General features: G+C 37.3%; 1 protein-coding gene across 1 annotated transcript in view; it reads right to left on the bottom strand.

Moving 5' to 3' along the window:
• Positions 1-21380, bottom strand: part of VAV3 (vav guanine nucleotide exchange factor 3) — a 157990-nt gene that overhangs the window by 33935 nt on the left and 102675 nt on the right. Inside the window, exons 18-19 of the mRNA XM_029963247.1 lie at positions 20941-20963; positions 17950-17995 (exon numbers count right to left, since the gene is read on the bottom strand). Coding sequence (XP_029819107.1) covers positions 17950-17995; positions 20941-20963 — 69 coding nt within the window. The remainder of the gene's footprint in view (positions 1-17949; positions 17996-20940; positions 20964-21380) is intronic.

Below are 21380 nucleotides of genomic sequence, written 5' to 3'. Positions count from 1 at the left end.
TTCACAACAAATATAATCATTAAGAATCCTGAGTGCTCGCTGTAATATAATAATGCATACAAGAAAAAGTGATATGCTACAGAAACCTGAAGTGTTTTAGAGTATGATTATGGATCATTTGTGACAGAAACAGTATAGAACTACTATGTATTAATAACTAAAACGTGAAATTCAATAAGCATTAAAGACACTGTCATTGCAAGGTACATAGTTGCACTACTGACAGTATCTGACAATTGCAGAAAACTTGTGGAAACACATCTGGTACAAAAATGTTACTCACTCACATGTTCAAAAGCAGGTAAAATTCCAACACAAAGGACAAGGTCAGGATTTCATCCATGCATTATTATCATTAATGTTACTAATTCCATTGGTTTCCATGAAGTCAGATTTCCATATGACAAAGTTTTTAATCAGGAAACTTTCTAATTTAAAGATACAGAAGAGCCTGGCAGTTTCCAGCTTTGCGATAAAAAAGCAAACTTATCCATTTATTACACCAATAAATAACTGAAAACCAGGAAAAATTCCCAGATTCCAAGAACAGTCTTCATAGTCTAGCTCTAGGTCACAGAACTAACACAAACTGATGATCTAAATTGTAGCTCATGAGAAAAACAGAAAGCAAGGTAGAGCCAAGATTTACAAAGTACTAAATCGTCTACATTATAGAAAAATAAAACCGTTTATAAACCATACCATGCTTTTGAGTATTTCATCTCATAATTATGAGTCAAGGAAGGAGGTCACATTTTAGAATTAACATAGTACATAATAAGTTAGAATACCCAGTACATACATGAAACAAAAAAACCCATATAAAGTACTTGTATTCCTTACAGCATCTCTCTGTTTATGAGCCACATTGAATGACACTCAGAGCTTCATGCAGAGACTCAAAAATGTTATTTTTTGCTAACAACATGCATAATGCATGCCCTATGATGACCTCTATCTGCCAAAATTGATTCCAGCATCTGTTATTTCCAAGCAATGCAGAATGTGGTTTAGGCTTCAGGCAGGGATCATTTTAACATACAAAATAATGACACAGCATACAGGAGAGCCGGGTTCAAAGGTGAATTTGTGGATATACTATATACTATTAGCACAAAGACATAAAATAGCTTTCTCTGCATTAAATATCCCTTCCTACTTAATATGAAGGAAGACTTTCTTCTTCTCTAAGGAAAATATGGTCTAATCACAAAGTATTTATAACCCGGTCCAAAAACCCACAAATGAAATGGAATAAAGCCTCCTGACTTCATGAGGCTTTGAATCTGAAACAGAATTTTAGACTATCTGACAAGGTCACATCTTGATGTTTCCAGAATCAAGACAGTGCCACTTGCCTTTCATATAGGAAACAACAAGAAGGCTCCCTAATTCTGTGTTTTCATTCACCCATCTTTTGGGTGTCTGTTTGGAATCTGAACTCGCTTTAACCCTTTTTCATTTATATCTTTGTAGCTACAAAAATAGGGAATGCAGTTCTGCTGAGAAACAAGTTGACATTTAGTGATTGTTAAGCCTTCCATAGTAAAGACCAGGAGAAATATTCCATCTCAAATCTCAAAGCAGGTACGTCCCCAAGCATCTTTACCCCCCAACCAAAAAGTAAGGGCTAAGTAATTCATGGCAGTGTCTCGGTGGACTAGATGTCTGAACAGTGACCCACAGTAGGGATAGTTGTGCTTTCAAAAGAATTTGTAACAGGAAGCTAGAACTCGTTTTTCACTTAGGAAGCTTTTTTTCCCTTTTCCTTCTAAATTTCAGAGAAAGTTGCAGGGAGACCCGAAAGTAAGCTCACTCTCTCTCTCTGGTATGCAAGAGAGAATGCTCGCAGACATATACAGGGCCCCCTCAGGTCTGAGAGGGCAGGGGAGGACAGAGAGCAGATAAAAAGCCTTGGAAGAGCGCGGGAATTTGCCTTTCCTCTGAGACCCTGTGCTGCCTGGCAGTGCCATGAGGTTTGTAAGTTTTAATGTCTTTGCCACCAAAATAAAACCCATTTGAACCCTTTCCACTGCCTTGGCATTCCTGCGGAAGATACCTGCATATATTTTACTTTACACCCACAGTATCACAGATAATTTTAACAGCAGAAACTAAAGAGACACAAGCGAAGGGGAACTTGGATTGAAATAAAAGAAAGAAAAAAATTAGTATTTACAACATGGTAAGTAAAGTTAGACTGAGAAGGTGTCAGATCAAGAAGCGTAACTGCAGATAATAAAGTAACAAGGAGTTATGATAAAAAGAGAAAGAGGAAAACAGATCTGTTGATAAGGACAGCAGTGTAAGAGCAGATGGACCGTAATACCCACAATCTAAGCATTCATGAGACAAAAAACACAACTTTTTGATATGTTTGTTGGCAACATCTAGGTCCACCACTAATACTAAAAGCTACTTAAAGGAAAGCTCTAATCTGAGCATGGGCTATATGAAAAAAAAGTCCATTGGCATTCTGTGTATATCCTTCAAATCAGCTCTGCTACCTTCAGTGTTTAAAACTCCTGTTTCTAATAATTTTATTGCAGAATTAATAGTAAACTTGATTGTCCTCTCTTGCATTTATCAATTCCTCATCAGTGACTTCCACAGCCAGTGGAAGTCAATGGCTTTGTACAGTTACTGCCAACAGCAAAGCTTGTCTAGAAGGACTTAGCTGGTGAGGAGACAGGAGAAAAGCAACACTACATTATCACTTTCAAAAACCCACTTACATTCATTTTCTGACAATGTCTATTAATGGCTCAAAAGAAACTAGGTTGGGGTGAGGGGTTTTTAACTTTTAGGCTGAGTACTCATGACACAAATTAAAGATCTCACATACATGGAAGATGCCAGCACAGTCTTTTAAGTCCAGTCTTCAGAGTGGCAATGATTTAAATAATTAGTATTGGACAAAATTAACACAATAAGTACATAGACATACCTCAAAGAAGATACTTTAATTGAACTTTTAATCCTCCCAGTCTTAAGTTATTATTTTTGTATGTCATCATAATTAGAAGTTCTAATTTTAGTTATTGCTTATAAGCCTTATATTCATAAAATAATAGAATGGGCTGAGTTGGAAGGAACTTTAAAGATCATCTAGTTCCAACCCTCCTGCCACGGACAGAGACTCCTTCCACTTGACCAGGTTGCTCAAAGCACCATCCAACCTGGCCTTGAACGCTTTCAGGGATGGAATCCCATTCCAGGGATGGGGCATCTACAACTTCTCTGGGCAACCTGTGCAAGTGCCTCACCTCTCTCACAGTAAAGAACTTCTTCCTAACATCCAATCTACACCTTCCCTCTCTCAGTTTAAAGGTAAGATGGTTGAAATGCTGACAGTGCCTAAGACTCAGTTTGGAGTATTTCACTTGTCCTCTCTTTAACTGCTTTGCGTTTGATTACTGTTCCATTAAGTCTTACTATTTGTCCTGTGATTAACCACAACTCTGGAGTTTGCCACTTGACTCAGTTTTAAGCGAAAAAACTACAGAAGGCTGATTATTAAAACATTTAACAGCTACCATAAGCCTTAACTCAATTGTGTAGGTTACTGCTTACATAGACACATAACTAAAGCAACCCTTTCAGGGGCAGGGCAGGGCTTTCTTCCATAAACAGAGAACTCACATGCACGGGGGAAAGGTGGGGGGAAGGATGTGGAGGGAAAATAATCTTCACTATCTCATAATTTAGATGACAAATCTGTAACGCACTCCAAACCACAACTGATAAACGTTCACATTTCTCTTCCACAGAAATGGAAGGTTAAAGGACTGTTATGCTACAGAACACATAAAACTACTGGGAAAAAAAAATTCACAGTCCTAGCCCTGCTTTCGGTGACTGTCCTCCCTTAACTACTCCAAAAACTGTGTCCTTCTTAAAAACCTTACTGAAGCAGCATTTGGGGTTCCTTCCAGTCCTTTGCTACCTGCCAAATCTATAGTTTTTCAAATACTCAATTTTCCACCATTTCTCTTTAATCCTGCATATATAAACTGTATTCTTGGCAGAGACCTCTGCAAAAATGGTCAACCATCAACCAAAATGAAGATGTGTGGGAGGAAAAAAATCTGTCTGCTAACAGTCTGATCAACAACTTGTTATGAGAAACAGAAAAACACAACTCAGGAAGTCCTTTTGCTTCTTCGGGTTTTGTAGACCTGATCATTAGCAAAAAGCCCACTGATAAGTAGCTGTATCTCCATTTTCCAGTAAAGATCCACATAAAACTTGGAACTGCATTGCAGATCATAGCAGGAGTTCATTACGAGGAAAATAAACAAGTCTAGCAATGTTGTTCAATTCACAAGGTTGCATTTTTGAGATTGTTATTTCTGAAATATTTCTACATATTTTTCTTATATTAGTCGTTTGTTCTGCTTTAAAAACAATGCACAGACAAATGGACATCTCCCCCTGCTCTGAACATCAGTATTTGACTTCACTCCACTTAAATGTTTTTGTCAGCAAAGGTTTTTGAGGATAACTGCTTAGTGATAATATGATCAGCATTAATAAAATTAATGGCACAGGAATATGGACATTCACTGAGGCTCTCAGTAGCAGCTTTAAGTTTTCAGGTCTTCCAAGTCAAGGTCAGCTTCATGGTCCTATAAATACAGCTAGGACTTATTTTTATCAGAAATAAGTAATTTCACAGTTTATTGCTGAATATTCTGAGTTTGAAGGGATACATAAGGATCACTGAGTCCAACTTTTAAGTGAATAGCCCATACAGGGAAAAACCCCACAACCCTAGTGTTATTAGCACCATTTAGCCAAGAAAATTCCAAATCCAAACTGAAGTTTCAGCACCATTTTTTTTAATTTAGAAAAGGAACTCCAACAGAAGGCATTTTCTTACTTCACTCTTAAGCAGGGACATTTGGCACATCGTGTCACTCATTTTAAGGAATCTGGAAGCTTACTCTGTGCAAGAAAAAACAGGCACTACAAAAATGCTTCTGATGAGCCATGTTTTTAAACTTCAGAAAAGAAACCCATAAGGGCTGCCTTTTGGGAAAGGAATAAATCTATTATTACTCAGATAACTGATGACCATTTGTCTCTCCTGCCCTTAAAGGTGGTTCTGCTCACAACTCTCAAGGATTCAGTCCTGAGGTTTAAATTTACTTTTGCGTCTCAAAACTGAAGGAAAAGAAACTGAAGATTTTGGGAAGTCAGGGGACAAAATATTACAACAACAGAAATATGAAAATTAGTCAACTACACTGCAGAAAGAATCTACTGACATACAAATGCCAACACATTCCTGTTTGCACAGCAAGCATATTCACAGAATCACAGCATATTCTAAGTTGGAAGGGACTCACAAGGATCCTCAAGGCCAACTCTTAGGTGAATGGCCCATACAGGGATTGAACCCACAACCTTGATATTATCAGCACCAAGCTGCAACTAACTGAGCTAATCTCACACAAACTGTCCTGGACAGCTTTCAAACACTCAGTCTTCCCTTATAATATATATATTTGTTTTTTGGAGATCCATATGTAACTGCAGTAATAAGGGATGCCATTTTCAGAAAGATCAAGTACCAAGTACTAGAAAGATCAAGTACCACTAGCTCCAACTTAAGTGGTCAGGTTTTTTCATTATTTTTTACTTTCCAAATTTGACACAGAAACTTTGGCACATCAATTTAAAAAACTTGGACATGCCCTAGATTGATAACTGTGGATTGCCAGTGCAAGAAAGTATGTTTAAAATAACTAATTTTGTGTGCAATTCCAACATCATGTGTTAGTATTCATACTCAAGCCCAAGCACTTTCACAAAGGAGAGGACTCTCTCCAGGACTGCACTGAAACAAAGTGGAAGAGAGCTAACAAAGTCACTGACTTCATAATGGTCATAGCTACATACTTTTTGTGATTAATTAAGAGTGAAACTATTTTTATTTCACTGACAGACCTCAGTTTCCCTTTCACAACATGTTTTCCTCCAAAAAAGTGTTAAGGATAAGTTCTTGTGTTTTGTACTATTTTAACTTCAAATGTTTATTCAGGCAACTGGTCCTTACCTGCAGTGACATAGGCAGCTGTTCTTGTGAGTGTAAGCAGTTTTGGAATTGCCTAGATTGAAAAGAAGCTCAGCACTTTGAACAAACATTAGAAATGGCTGAGCACTAAATGCTTTATGTGAATAAACAATAAAGAATAACCAGGTTCAAAAACACAGTTTTCATTTGTTTTGACAAAGTAATGAAATCTCATCATTTCAATGTAGTCTAGTAGGTGAATTAGGGATATAAATTTTAAAAATCATCCTGTCTCAAAACTAAGAAGCTTTATTTATTTTCTTTAAAATTAAGTAAAATGGAGTTTAGGCATATGAATTAAAAAGTGTGGTACATGTGGTGCTGCTTTTTATAAAAGCACACAGCATGAAAATTAACCACTGTTAATTATCACATCTTTTAATGTAATGCCATAGACAGGCATGGCATTCTAACACATGTATTTGTTCAAACATGTACCTGCCCTGAGGAGCTAACAACTTGCACTGAGCAGATACTATAGATGAGCTAGGAAGGTGTGTCCAGACAACAGATTATGTGCAGCAAAAGGCTCTTAAAAAAAGGGACAAATGTGGGAAGGTAGAAATCCATTATTCCACAAAAGTAATTATTTTGAGCTGTATTTTTAATATTAATTTCTGCCTGCCATGGGATGATTTTGCAGCAAGCAGTAAGAGAAAAAAGACTTGAGAATAGGATCCCAACTTTGGAAACTGAATTTAATACTGTCATGAATCTTGCACAGGACATAGGTATTTTTTCTGTTGTTGAGAATTCACAGACTGAATAATTTTAAAAACAAATAACCCATGAAAACACCTATACCACCTAGAATCTTTCACAGGTATCAAATTTAAAAACACGTATTGCTGCAAACGTGCTGACATTTTATTCATCGAGCATTGCAAAAATGAAAATTAAATTACCCTTCATGCAATTTCTTTTGTGCTCAGTATTGAGTAATAGCATCTGCCTCTAAGATGAAAGGCCTTAGTCTCCATTTCTGTTACTTACAAGAATTAAATTCTCTAGCAAGAGAGGCATTTTAAATTATTACATAACACAAAGGGGAAGTGGGTGATGACTGGCAAAGCAGGCAGGTTCCAGCACATGACAAGTAATTTTGCCTGCATGCACCCTCTTCATAATGCTACATAATCCTTCAGCTTTTCAAGTTAAACACTCTTGTGATCTTACTCTTCAAGCAATTTTTCTTTTCTGTGGCCTCTACCCTGATTATAGCAGACACCTCCTCTTTTACTTTTTAACTGATAGTTCTTAACTTACGTGAAAAAAAATTTCAGGCCTTACAGACCTTCTTTGCATGCAAGCATCAGTAGACAAACGTTGCCAAGACTTATGGCATTATACTAAGCAATGAAAAGACACTGTTGCTTTGGCTAAAACAAATTTGCTTTTAAAAAATACACCTACTTATTTCTGGTCTCTATAGGCTACAGCAAATCACTTATTCTCTTTGGGAAAAGAGAATAAAACTTGCCTTTATTACAAAGTATTTGTGTTATAAAAGTAAAAAAGCATGAGTACGTATTCCACTGTTACCACCACAATGTAGTTAAAATTGTTTATCTCTAAACAGTATATACCTGGTATTTTGTTATTATGCTGCATACTTTGCACATTTAAAGCACTGGCAATCTGTGAAATTCAAAATGCATTGTATTTTGTGATACCTCCAGCTTTGCCATGAATGTGTAGTATCCCTGGCCTCAATCAGCCCACATACCTAGACAAAGGCATTCAGACTACAATTTAAATATCCACTCAGTATAAAACTGTATATATCTTACATATTGTTTTCACTGTTTTCATTTACAAATTACTCTTTCTCTTCTAGCATGACTAGTATATAAAAAATTACATTCTATTCTGATGCACTAATGTTTCTGCAAACTTCCTTTTTATCAAAGAACAATATTTTCAGGTTTTAGTATAAATTTTAGAAAGTAAAAAAATGGAAATAGCTTAATTTTCTATGCCAACATATAAATAAGACCTGAACTTGAAGATGGCTCACAGAAAAATAAATAATAAGCAGTAAAAGAGTGTTGTTTCAAAGACAAAAATGAAAACATACAATAAAATCATCCATGATCCCTTGATCTTTGTTGCAAAATCAAGATGTTATCGGTAAATTATCATAGGCAATAAAGATGGGAGTCAAGTTTAGTTCCCCATCAAGATGTCAGTGTTGCCATAACCACGCTTTGTCTTAAATATTTTTGTTTCTTTCCCTTCCTGTCAGGGAAACACTCATATATTCATCCTTGCAATAGTGAATGTTCTCCTCCTATGTCCTGTTCCAATCTAAATGTGGATTATATACTCCAGAAAAGTGTGAAATTTGTAAAGACATAAACCATACCTGAAAGCAATAAAGTATATGGGTCCCATCTAACCCATCACACCCCACTAACTGTGCAGCCTCAGGACTGAGTTGGTCCAGCAACCCAGTCAGAAGGAAAACCACTTGTTTCCCCATCACCGCTGCCACTGCTGCCTCCCATGACCAGTTTGCTGTTATCTCCTTGAAGCTACATAGCCTGTGACCGGATGATCATTAGGTTCAAAACAAAGGCAGTGAGGGAACACCTGGGTGGAATGAAGCACCACACCCTGTGGCAACAGCCTGTAGTTACATCAAAGAATCATCAGAGATCAAACTCACACCAGCGGAACACCCAGACTCGGTTCTTTCGCCCAAAAATACTGCCCTGGCAAAGAAAACAAACTTAAATCCCAGCATCAGCTCTTGGAGCTTAGTTGATCATTCCGTGTTTCTCAGATGCCAGAGCCATGTGCAGAGTGACGTACAATGACAGGATTTAAACCAATACCACCAGAAATGGACAAATAACAAAACCAGCACACAACGGATAAGAGCAATCAAGCCAAAAATGGGAGGGGAAAAACTATAGGGGCCTCACAGAAATTAAAAAAAAAAACATTGTAGAGGATGTGCTAGCATTAAGCGAATTCCACTGTACTAAAATGATCCCTGACAGTTGCAGAAAGACTGCTACTGCCAGGAGTATGATGTTATTCTGGAAGGAAAGCTGTGATCCATACATGCAGCTTTTGTTGTATCGTATTTCATGCTATTTGTTACTGTCAAACCCAATTAAGGAAAAAGTCCAAGAACAGTAAACATGCTGCTTTATTGTCTGAACTAAAAGATAGTGCCTCATGGTCTCCGCTCTCCCATGCGTCCTATTCCAAACAGGCTGGTTAAAGAATAACATCTAAGGCTAATGGACTAAAGCACATTTGCAAGATATTAGATAATGAAGTTACTTTTTAATTCCCTGTTATACGCTGAAGCTTAAGAAATGCAGGTTATGAGAAGCAAGACTGAACACATCTTCTATTTATCTGCAGGTCAGCAAGAGCAGCAATGAGGGCTGAACTCCAAGTGTTTTCTCCGAATCCCTTATAAAGGTACTTTACCTTTCTTTCCTGAATAAACCACATCTAAGGGTTAAAAAGACTAGAGGTGAATGAATTGATTCTACTGAAAACTCCATCAGATTAATTTTTATACTGTCACAACTTGAAAATACTAAGTACTAAATAAATTCAAGAATACCAGTGCTGAACTGTTAATTATGATCTACAAGTTATTTCTTAAAACATTGTCAGTACCAAGGTGTGAAGGCAATGTTTTCAAGCAACTCAGTTATAATCAGTAGATATTCCAACACAATACCTGACATTTGTACAAGGCAGACTGTTAAAGCCTACTACAGAAACAGAATTTGCAAGTCTATATATAAATAGAATGTAAAGACTGCAAATACTTTTTAAAGGAAAGTCAGAGGTATTGTTTAGAGTCTTTGAAGTAGGCAGTGAGGCTGATGGACATGATTATATATTAATGCAGATTAACAAAATAATTTTAACCAGATTCACTATGAGGCTCTCTTCCAGTTCATATGATATAAGAGGCAAAGCTCCCCCCCCCAGATAAATAAACAGCAAAAGGACAGAAAATAAATGGCAGAAACAATATTTTTTCAAACAGAAGGTGGTGTACAAAAGGGTCACCCAAAGGAATCTCTGCTTGGACCTTCCTTGTTGAAAAAATTAGTTAGCGTTATTGAACAACAGGATTCAAAATCAGAGAATAACTGTTTGGAAGAACCTTTGGAAATCATTTGTTCATACCTTCATGAAAGATTTAACTTAAAGTAACACATGGATTGAATATACATGATTATGGAGTGTAAAACAGCTACCACCGTATAGACAAAAGATCTCAGAGTAATTGCTAAGTATCCTTCATAGTTGGTTCTTCTATATCATAATCCAATTTTGCTGTGTACCAATGCTAAGAAATTTCTTGGAGCAGACACAGAACTAGGAAGACTGATGACTCTTGGACCTAGAAGCATGCAAACAAGTAAACAGGATGGTCAGACATACAGAAAAGCTTGTGTATCAGAAGAATTAAGCAGACAATGGTTCTTCAGGCTAGAGGAGATGTGACTGGAGGGGTATGACAGAGACAACTCACGAGTGGCACAATAGTGACCAGAGAAAAAGTACTCATTATTTCTTCATTTATTTTTAATTTTTTCAATTCAAAAAAGTACAGGTGTCAAAGCAATAGACAGCAGGTTTAGAGCAAACAAAAAGACATGTTTTATTCACACAGCTAATTATGAAAGTGACAGTTAAAGGATGTTGTGAATGCCAAGATTTTAGACTGGTTCAAAAAGTGGTAATAAAAATACATGGAAGAAAAGTTAAGAGCTAAGAAACGAAACTACAAGGTACAGCAGGAAGCACCACACCATCTTACCCCATATGCTATCCCTTAGCATCCATTGAATTGGCTACTGTTGAAGGGATCCTGAGCAAGCTTGGCCTGCAGCCCAACTCAGCCCCATTGTTCTCTTCTCTGGGAAATCTCCAAGTAGTGAGCATATTAAAATCTCCCCTGAAAAGCAGCATCAGTTTCTCGCCTCTGGTCCCTTCTACCAAGCTTTAAAACCTTCCTCAGGCAGAAGGCAGAGGCAGTTCTGGGAGCTTCTCTTGTGTGAATTTTCAGCAGTCTTTTTTCTCCCATGGGATGGCTGCTTTCAGTTTTACAATGTTTCCCAAATTCTTTGTGTGAGAATTACTTTGAAGTAGTGATCAAATACTGATTTAGTTAAATGAGTGAGCCACAAAAAAAGAAACCATATGCTTTAGAGTACTGTTAAAATTCAGTAACTTTTGACTATTTTTAATCATTCATTGCCTTATTATCTTTGTTTTGCCTTCTGAGAATGACAGCACTCTGAGGATTAAAATCAGATAGGAAAATAGAAGGGTAAATGCAATATTCCTCTTGAAGATGAATAAGAGATTTCTAAGTCCCAATGAACTTTAGCAAAATACTATGCAATTCCCTTCTACTTGCCATGGAAAGTAAAGGCAACTTCGGGCCATATAACTTCTGCACATGCCTTTTTCTTTTTTTTTAAGTACTACTGTACTATTTTTGTGCATGTTTAAAATATAAAACTGTATTTTTTTGTTTTATTGATTATACTTGTATGCCCATTTTGTCCACTTCTATTTAATTTTTTCTTTTTTTTTTCTGCCTGCCAACTCCCTTGCAATTATCTATAAACAGTGATGTTTTGCTTAGAACAGTTAATGTTGACAATGTTTTTATACAGAAAAAGACAAAGATACAGAAGTATTTTTAACCCACCTCAGCTTATAAAAATATGCTAATACATGGCTGAGCATGTATTAAACACCATTATTTCTCTAAGAGCAAAATAAAATGTTAATTGCTCAAGATACAGAGACAGTCCCAAAAACACATCCACTAAGACAAAAGACTTTAAACTACTAAACTACAAACTGATCTTGCAATCCAACCAGAAAGGATGAAAGAGTTGAACAGAATAAATACATTTCACCCTTTGGCATCTGGGTCTTCTGATGTTTAATTAAAAGAAAAGGCTAAAGGCTATGTTCTCTGAATGTTAGCTCACTGCTGAGGTGCCAAGGGGACAGGCACCTCTCAAAATACCTCTTCCCAACAGGAATGTAAAAATAATTTTAATTTAAAATAAAACAACCCAAATAAAAATCATTAAACTGCATTTGAAATGCTTCATTGGAAGACAAAACTCTGCTCTGCCTTCCAGAAATGCATTAGTGGAAAATTTCTTGGTGCAAAACATTAGACATGTTCTTTCTTGTATCACAACAAAGATGAATTCATTATTTTGTGAAGCACATGGCATCAGCACAGTAGTACAAAAAAAAAAAAGGGGGGGCAAAGATCTTGAATGTAATATATATTTTTAATAAGCACGTGAGATAAATTAATTTGATCTCACAAATTAGGTCACACAGTTCAGCATCTCTCTGAATTCCCTGTTGCTGAGGTCCACCTGGGGGAAGCCGTCCCATTAACTGCTCATAAGGATGCTGTGACCACAAGGACATCCACTGACTCTGGTCTCAAACATCAACACCACCCCAGCCACATGAAGTAAAACATGTTAAAACATATCTATCAATACTAAGAGATGGTCAGGTTAGAGCAAACAAGTCCTTAGAAGGACTCCAGAATCTTCAGAATCACACAGCATGTCAGTAAGAGCATCGCCTCTGTCCTGCTAAGGAGTGTTCCTTTTGCAGCACATGTGCTCCCAGCTGCCCTGTTAAACTAGTTCTTACCTGCAATTCACCTGGGCCACAAAGATTCCTGGACACATGCACTGTGTTCTTTATAGGTACCTCAAACAAAGTATTAAGATGGTGTAGAGAGAAGGAAAGAAATATCCAAAGTGGAATAAAACCCACACAAAAGTTAAACATGTGTCACATACGTACAATCAAAGCTCATTTTCAGATCTGTAGCTTAAAATATTACTGTGTAGAGAAGTCTTCAGCTACTTAGCAAATCTAATGCTCCACAAACATTACAAAATTATTTGTAGGGAAAATATGCAAAACCATATACACTTTGTTATGGTTGTTAATTATTAGAAACACTTTAGTTTCAAGAGAAATATATGTTCTGAGTTCCTTCAAGTCTCTAAAATAGTAATTTCTCTCTGTCTCATTTTTTAAGCCATGGGCTGCATTTTTATCTGTAATAAGAAATTGCAAAAACTAAAACAAAGGGACATAAAGCCATTGTTGAAATGGAGAAATAAATTCCTGAATACCTGTTTTCAGCACTGGGCTTCATGTTGCAGAAGGTTATCTTTTCCCACCCATGAAATTGAGTATTCCCTATACTGGGCTGAAAGACAACAGTCTATCAGGACTATTAAAGACTTGCCTGGATAGCTCAATAAAACAAGAAAATGAGAGACATGCTTCAAATCCTCAGCTAAAGAGAGTAGTTTTATCTATAACAACTGCATGCTTGGCAAAGAATTATCTGCAGGTTGGGATATCCCAGCATTTGAGTTTGAGCCAGATTTTGCTTTTGGCTGAGTATACGGTTGGAGTGGCACTGAAAATGGAAATAAGAGTTAGACTTGCATATCACAGAGCACACTCTGTCAGAATTTGTTGAAATATCTCACAGTCTAATATACTTCATTCTTACCTGAAAAGGAAATTTAAACTGCCAATATGACACTATCCTCTATTTTTTACTGTGAAAACAAGATGCAAACATTACCACACTACACAAACACTTGACTATTTTTTCACTGCTTAGTAATCACATGCATATAACAATGACACAACCTAGTTAAAAGTCTCAAAAATCCAATTTCAACAAAATATGAAGCACATGGTAGCTTATATCCACTATATCTAATGAAATAAACATATCTCCAATATTGTACTTCTCCATGCAGAGATTTTTGTTTGTTGTCTGTTTAATGTATATACTTCAGGCCATAAACCCAGTTATTCTCTTCAGATCCTTTTTTTTATGATCTGTGTAAAACCAGCATTAGAGGGTTGCTTCACAAAGCAAGTATGGACCAGACACCAACCAGAAATACAAATACTACTTCTTAAAATTAGTATTTGGACTTTGAATTCCTGGGCTGAAAAATACATCTGCCCAAGCAATTGCATCGCATACATTACTTGCTAGTACTATGTGTACCTCCATCCCAAAAAAGGCAGACAATATTTTACTTTCTGTGAAGAGAAAAAAACATGTTGGTTCTGTCCCTCAGTTCAGAACTAAGCTTTTCTAATCTTTAATCCATGCTTATAAAGAAATCAGCTATTTAAGAAGTCAGAACATGCTCGGCAACGGTCTTTCACAGATCAGATTTGAGTTTAATCTGCAATGAATCTTGACTATAAGGCTTCTAGTGTTCTATTTTTACCAAGTTTATCCTTCTGATACGAAATGTACTTTCACACTTTTTCACACTTCTAGAGATTAAAGTTCCAATGTTTATATTAGCAGAAGTGCTTAGGGTAAAACCAGTTTTAAAAACACCAGGTTGTGAATCTATCATATTTAGACTCTTTACACCGAAAAAAAAAGAAAAAAAAAAAGACAGCAAACATACACTGTACTATTTCGACAGCTGAGACAGACAGTAATTTTTACTCCTATTAAAATACATACAAAATTATTTCTATTAAAAACAGTGGTCAAACTGCATCATTCTTCTCAAGAATTCACATAATAAGAATTTATGTTTATGAATATAACACAGGAATGGCTCATTTGTAATTTAAGTCAATAGTGCAAATCACATGCTTAGTAATCACAATGCTTAAAATTAAACACATGCAGAAAAGTCTTCATGACATTCCCTACACAAGAATAAAATGTCACATAACTATCACTTCACATGCCCATTCTACACAAAAACTGACACTAGTCTGATCACTTCTCAAATGCATTTAAGCAGAATCATGTTGTTCTATAGTCAAATGCAAGCTGTACACCAAATTTTTCCTTGCTCTACAGCTACAGATGTATTAACCGGTTCATTCTGTCAATGGCATTTATTATCTTTATTTCTTAATCCAAAGAAAGGTTATTTAAAATCTGTCCCACTAAAACTTAATGGATGAAGCAATTCAGGAGGCTCTCTGCAACTGGACCACAGGCTGACGGGATAGCCTTTATCACAGCATAAAGACAAGGTCATATTTTCTTATGATTTCCAATTTGTTCTCCACTTGTACAGTTTCTACACGCATCTCTTTTTGAACAGTATCTGCACATGTTTTTCTCATGACTGTTTTCATTTCCCAGGAATTTCTCTGCCTCATCATCCATTAATCATTTTTCCTTCTACCTTTCTTTCTTATTCAGCACAAGGAAAATCTCAAGGAAGAAACTGTCACTGTCAAAACTTTTAACCCAACTTCAAAGAAAAACAAATGAAAAATCCATAAGTAAACTTATTGCTTTTAAGAGTACTTCAGCTAGATAGGTTTCTTCCTCAATGAGCCTTACCAGCAGAAGACAAGAGATATTTTAATCCAGTATCGTCACGTTTTGTTTAGACCATCTTCCAACTTGTACCACTTCTCAAATGACTTTTGATTCTGGGCTAAGTTGTGTCAGCAAAAGTTGAATTTGACTCTTATAGGCATAAAAGAGAAGCACAACACATCAACTTGACTACACTATGCCTCCTGCATTCATTATTCTTCACTAGAACAGCCAAAGACAGATATGACAGAATATGATGTTGACAAGTTGCAACCCAAAATAATTGTCTTTACTGGTGATATCAAACTCCTCTCAATATTTAGACACTGCAGGTGCTGGTCATTGATTCACAGCAAACATCTGCTTCCTAAATTAGTACCCATGCTTCAGCACCATAACATGCAACACTGGTAGCAGCAGCATACTAAACCTCCTAAAAACAAAGCAAATTTATGTGCCAGTGTTCTTGAAAAGCTCTTAGGAATAACATATGCCTGAAATAACTGATCTCTTACAAGTGCTGCCCTCTGGATAGCATCTTCTGTCTCTCAGGGTAATGTGCAATCTGATGAGTAGCAGTACTTAGATTATGCAAAATAGATGCCAAGTGGTTAGCAAAGACATTCATGTCTTTAAAAGCTATCTCCACCAAGTTACAGCAGGACACAGAATGCCTATACTGGCAAAATGTAAATGAAAAAGCTCACTTCATTTGAAAACTGACAGTATAATGCATTTCTCATTACTATTAATTTTAAACATTTGTAATGTCATAAACAATTCTGTAAGAAGTCCTGTTCAACAATGTCTCTAATAAAGGGACCTGAACATCTTGCAGATGTTCTGCAATTCTATTGGCTTTCAAAAATATTATGGGCACCAAGAACTTTATTCAGTAATACTACCCCGACAATTCACAGAACTGTTCTATGTAAGTAGACTGGGGGAGGAGGGGGGAGGAGAAGCAGAAGCATATTTTAGGCACTGGTTACATACAGCTTTTAAACACCTATTAATTCAATTTTTCGGTAATTTCAATGGTACTTAGTTTTCAATAAAAACTGATTTTAAAGTATCCTTGCATATAAAGGTCATGCAAATACTTCTCTCAGACTTCAACAGTCAGTAAACCCTCCAGTATCCCCAAAAGCTTCTCAGAGTTGAATTCTACATGAGACAGCTGTGTTTATAGATCTGGGCCCATATGGACTATTCTGCAAGCACATATTACACTTCACTGCAACATACAGCACTGAATGGGAAGAACTCAGTCTTGTTAGCAAACACTTGAAAGAAGTATTCTCATCCTCTTCTGTGTGATTTAATTCCTGTGCTTGATATTTTCCCCTCTGACTGTATTAATTTTCAGAGTTACAAGGTGTTCATTTTTTTCTTTTATGTGTGTCACAACACACAGAACAATTTATAGAATCATGAAGCAGGTTTATTTTGCTAGAGGGAACAAAGTGACGATACGTGTTCGCAAACATGTCAAAGGTACGTGAGTAAGAAAGGTGTGGCCTGCTTCATAGTTACAACACTGAGATTTTCAGAGCCAAGGCAGCTGCAATGCTAGTGGCACAACCAGCATTCCTACTTTTTGAAAAGTACTTAGCTCTGCCAGGCTGTAATGTGGTGTACAGAGTTGCCATCCTATGTAATGTTTAACTCCAACTATTCTCAGGTGTCCACATCTAGAAATATTTAATAATCCACAGCTTAGTTTTATTCCAAATAATCTGCATAACAAATCTCTAGTAATTAAGTTATACAAGAAACATAAAGGACAGAAATGTAATTACTGTAAAAAATGACACTAAAAATATCACACAGTTACGCTGAAAACCATTGAGTATTTTATACAGACACATAATGGGTCTCCAGAGGAAATGTTCACCCACTTGAGTATATAGTCTATAAGCAAGCATTTAATTTTCTTACAGGCTGCTGCTGCCACGATTCCACAAAAGTATCTACTATAAACTAACAGGAAGAACAAAATCACCTTGAAATTCAACATAAAACTGCAATTGGTTTATGCATTTCAGAAGAACAACTCATACAGTTAAGCACTGCACACCATCACAATTAAGAGCTGAGAATACCCGCAAATTGGAGAAACAGAACCTAAGCTGCAAAAGCAACAGTCTGCTTTTCATCACTTAGTTATTTCTTTTAAAGCTGCAGAGCACATTAGGGTAGGTCACGTTAACTGAGAGCCCAGAGGCATTTTGTTGCTCAAATAGAACCAAAGCTCTGCTTAAAGAAAAAAAAAAAAAAAAACAAACAAGGAAAAAAAATTAGAGTTCAACCAGCTGACCTTATTATTGAAATCACAAACAGAGCACTCACTTTAGACCTTCATGACTTCAGCAATAAAGTTCTCAACACTGTGCATTACAACAGCATTCATAATGCAACTTGAACAAGTGAGTTACAGGTTTCTCACTTTTTATTTAATGTTTAAATACTAAAAAGTCATGACACAAACCTGGGTCCACGTGTCTAGAGCTTCTTCTAATTCCATTTGTTCTTTTCTGCAAAGGAAAAATACAAATCAAGGATATGAATAAACATGTTTTCATGTAGGCACATCACACTCCTTTCATTCCCACAATCTACTAGGCAAAGCTGGTTTTCTGAAGTTATTTCCTCCAACCACGAACACAATTATCTTTATCTTGTAGAAAGATCACACTTTGAAAAATATTCTTAGTAATGTACACAGTTTTTTCATATATCCCATTTTTTCTGACACTAGGTTCAAAAGATTCTCAGTTCATAGGAGGTTTGTTCATACATCAACATTTTTGATAACATGTACAAATGTATTTTTTAATAATTTACGAATAGGATAAGGGAAAACCATGCAGTCTGGCAGTATCTGCCCCAGATCACGTCCACCAACACAAAAGTCAAAGCCTCTTGTGTTGTTTAATAAGGTAGAAACTTTGACTATTTCTACTTTATACTGAAGCTATCTAGAATTCCCTATGGAATACCTAATTTTCTTATTTTCTGGGCAAGTACTTAAATACATTTAGTAACTTCTCTCTCTCTTTTCAATTGGAAGAACCAGAGTTGTATGAAATCAGAAACTCTGACGAGATTCAGATTATTTTAATTTTTTTTTCTACATTTTATATTCTAAGACACTTAATCTGGATCCCTGGAAATTTCAATGTGAAATAACACATCTTGAACTACTGATCTGCTTTTGCAGGCTTGTTTTAACTGGTAACTTGCATGATGGCTCATGCATTTATTTATTTTTTAATCAAACCAAGCAGAGAAAAGCACGTTGCATAACAAAAGGAACAATTAGGTTGCTCTGATTTACTCGCAGTTGATATAAGCTGATGCAGGACACACACCAAGGCAAGCCAGAAAGCAGTAACCTGAGGCATAACCAAATTACCAAGCCCTGTAGCAAGCAAGCAAAATGAAAAGCTTGGTTTGAAAACAGCTTTCAAACTCTCGAGTCCTTGGACATATTCTCTCTGCACCCCACATCTCTAATTAAAGAAAGGATGCAAGTTTTGTTTCATCTGTAGTGGAAAGAAGAAAAATTTAAAACTTCTGCCACAATGAAGGTAATAGTACTCAAAACAAAAAGCTCAATTATATCCTACCATGTTTTTAATAGGTGGAAGCTGTATTGCTGATACAGATTGATGCAGAGTGGTGAGTAACCACAGAAGGGAGGGAAAGGGGCAGGACTGGGTAAAGGAAGTCCAAAGGGAGATGAAGAAATGCTTAACTGAAATGCAAGCAATACAGTGACTCTGTGACAACCTAAGTCATATACATGACAGGATCAGAAGGAAAAGTTTTAAGGAAATTGTTCTTGAGTCGTACGAAAACATGCTCAATACCCTTAAACATATTGCAGTACCAGCAGATTCTTTACATTACTGGTACAAAATATAAATCCATGTTTTCTAAAATGACAGTTCTTCATCCATGCTCAAGTTTCCTTCAGCACAGAGATAATTAAAGCAGGCACTTAATAGTCTTGGTAAAAATGAAAGTAACCCTGATGTTTTAGATCAATTCAAGAGGCAACAGCAAATCAATAGCTCCAAAAAGAAAGGGGTTTTCATCTCTCACAAGAAAAAACAGTATACATGTTTTTTCATCCAGCTAGATGGTGAACATAGTGTTCACCACAATACGTTCACCATAGTAGCTTTACAGAGCCTGGCAGCCTTGCCCATGAGGCCCAGTACTTGACCTGTTCACAGCTCCCCAGTCATGCCTGCTGGCTGCAGGACTGGGAAAGCATCAGGCAAATGGACCATGCTGTGACTCCCTTATTTTAGAGCGCCCTTACTTAGCGGACCTTTCCAGGCAGAGACTTAGAAGGCTGGGCAGCTCTTGGCTGGGGCACAGCTGAGGTTGCAGTGAGAGCAGGCAGGCAGCAGTGCCTGGGCAGAGCCAGGGTCATGCCAGCATACCCCAGTCCCCAGCCAGAGCTCCCCGGAACTCGCCATTCCCCTGCAGGCCTCCAGAAGCCAGAGCCCACCTGAGGCCCAGAGCCCACCTCCAGAGCCCAGCAGTTCACCACAGCGTGCAGAGCTGCCCTGACCTGTCCCCCACCACCACCACCACCACCACCTGGGGTCACAGTGACACCCCAACAGCTCAAACATCAGAGAGCACTGCTGTGCTCAGCCCTGCACGACTACCCCCATACCAGCCATGTCAGCAATAACATCCTTACATTACCCAGTAAGTCATTTAAGCAGTTAAATTACTATAAGCTTCTGATCTAAAATAGATGCTAGAAACTATTATGCTCTAGGTTTGAAGTGCTGCATCTCTTTGTCAGAATTGGCAGTCAAAACTCAGCTGCTGTGCTCTCCCACATGTTAGTGGAGAGGCACCAGGAGTTGGCCAGAAAATTACCTAGGGTGGGCTTGCAGCCTTGTTGGGCTGATGGCAAGGTACCTATGTGCATCACAGTAGCTCCTCTGTCCAGGTCCCATTTTAACATTCTCTCCAGATTACATAAACTCTATAATCACTGGATGCCTCAGCATCTACAATCTTTTCTCATAAAAAGGTGAACACTTCCCTGCTGATCTTTCATCACCCTCTCTGCCTGGTGTGTCAGAGAAAAAAAAAGAATACTTTTAACTTTACTGCCAGATTTTGTCTAGGAACAGTAAGGATCTAACCGTCAGTTGTGAAGCAATGTATGCTTTCTTACCTGTAGCTTAAAAAAAAAAACTCCACCCCTTTCAGTGCTTTCAGCACTAAGTCATATCTCTGCAAGTTTAACTCACATTTTGAACAGAAGACATTCATATTTAATCACGAATACCTTGTTGCTTAGACAACTTCTACAGCACTCTAAATAAATCTGTTGCTAAACCCAGAAGAAAAGCATATATTTTCCAACAGCACGTGCACAAAATAATAAGGAACTCTTATATCACAAACAAAACAAACATCACATGCAAAGGAAAAATATCCTTACCTCATGTTTCACGTTTCCGTGTTCTGAAACATAAGTAAAAATTGGCATTATTGGCGACTGCAAACTGTACACCTTTGCTATAGCAATCTCAGTCTGTGCTGCGTGGCATTAAACAAAACACTGCTGCCTTCCCTTTGCTACCTGATACCTGCAGCCGCCCAGTGCCCGGGGCCGCGCCAGGTCGTTGTGCAAACCCCGCCCGGCCCTGGGCAGGCTCTGGCTGCGGGGCACGCTCCGGCAGCGGCACGGCAGGATCAGACAATACACCTTGGAAACTTTCAGAACGTTTCAAAAACACTTGGTAAACACTGACTCGTTGGGAATTCAAAGCTACAGTTCTTCGCTGCAAGTCGAGTTTACACCTTTTCTTGTCTCTGTCTTTTCAAGAGTATGTCAACATATATCGAGATACATATATATACGCCTTTAGCTTCGAAGTG

The sequence above is a fragment of the Manacus vitellinus genome, unplaced genomic scaffold (assembly GCF_001715985.3).
Source record: "Manacus vitellinus isolate BGI_N305 unplaced genomic scaffold, ASM171598v3 scaffold_56_pilon, whole genome shotgun sequence".
NCBI classification, from domain to species: Eukaryota; Metazoa; Chordata; class Aves; order Passeriformes; family Pipridae; genus Manacus; species Manacus vitellinus.
The sequence above is the reverse complement of the archived record's forward strand: the minus strand, read 5'-3'. Positions and strand labels throughout refer to the sequence as shown.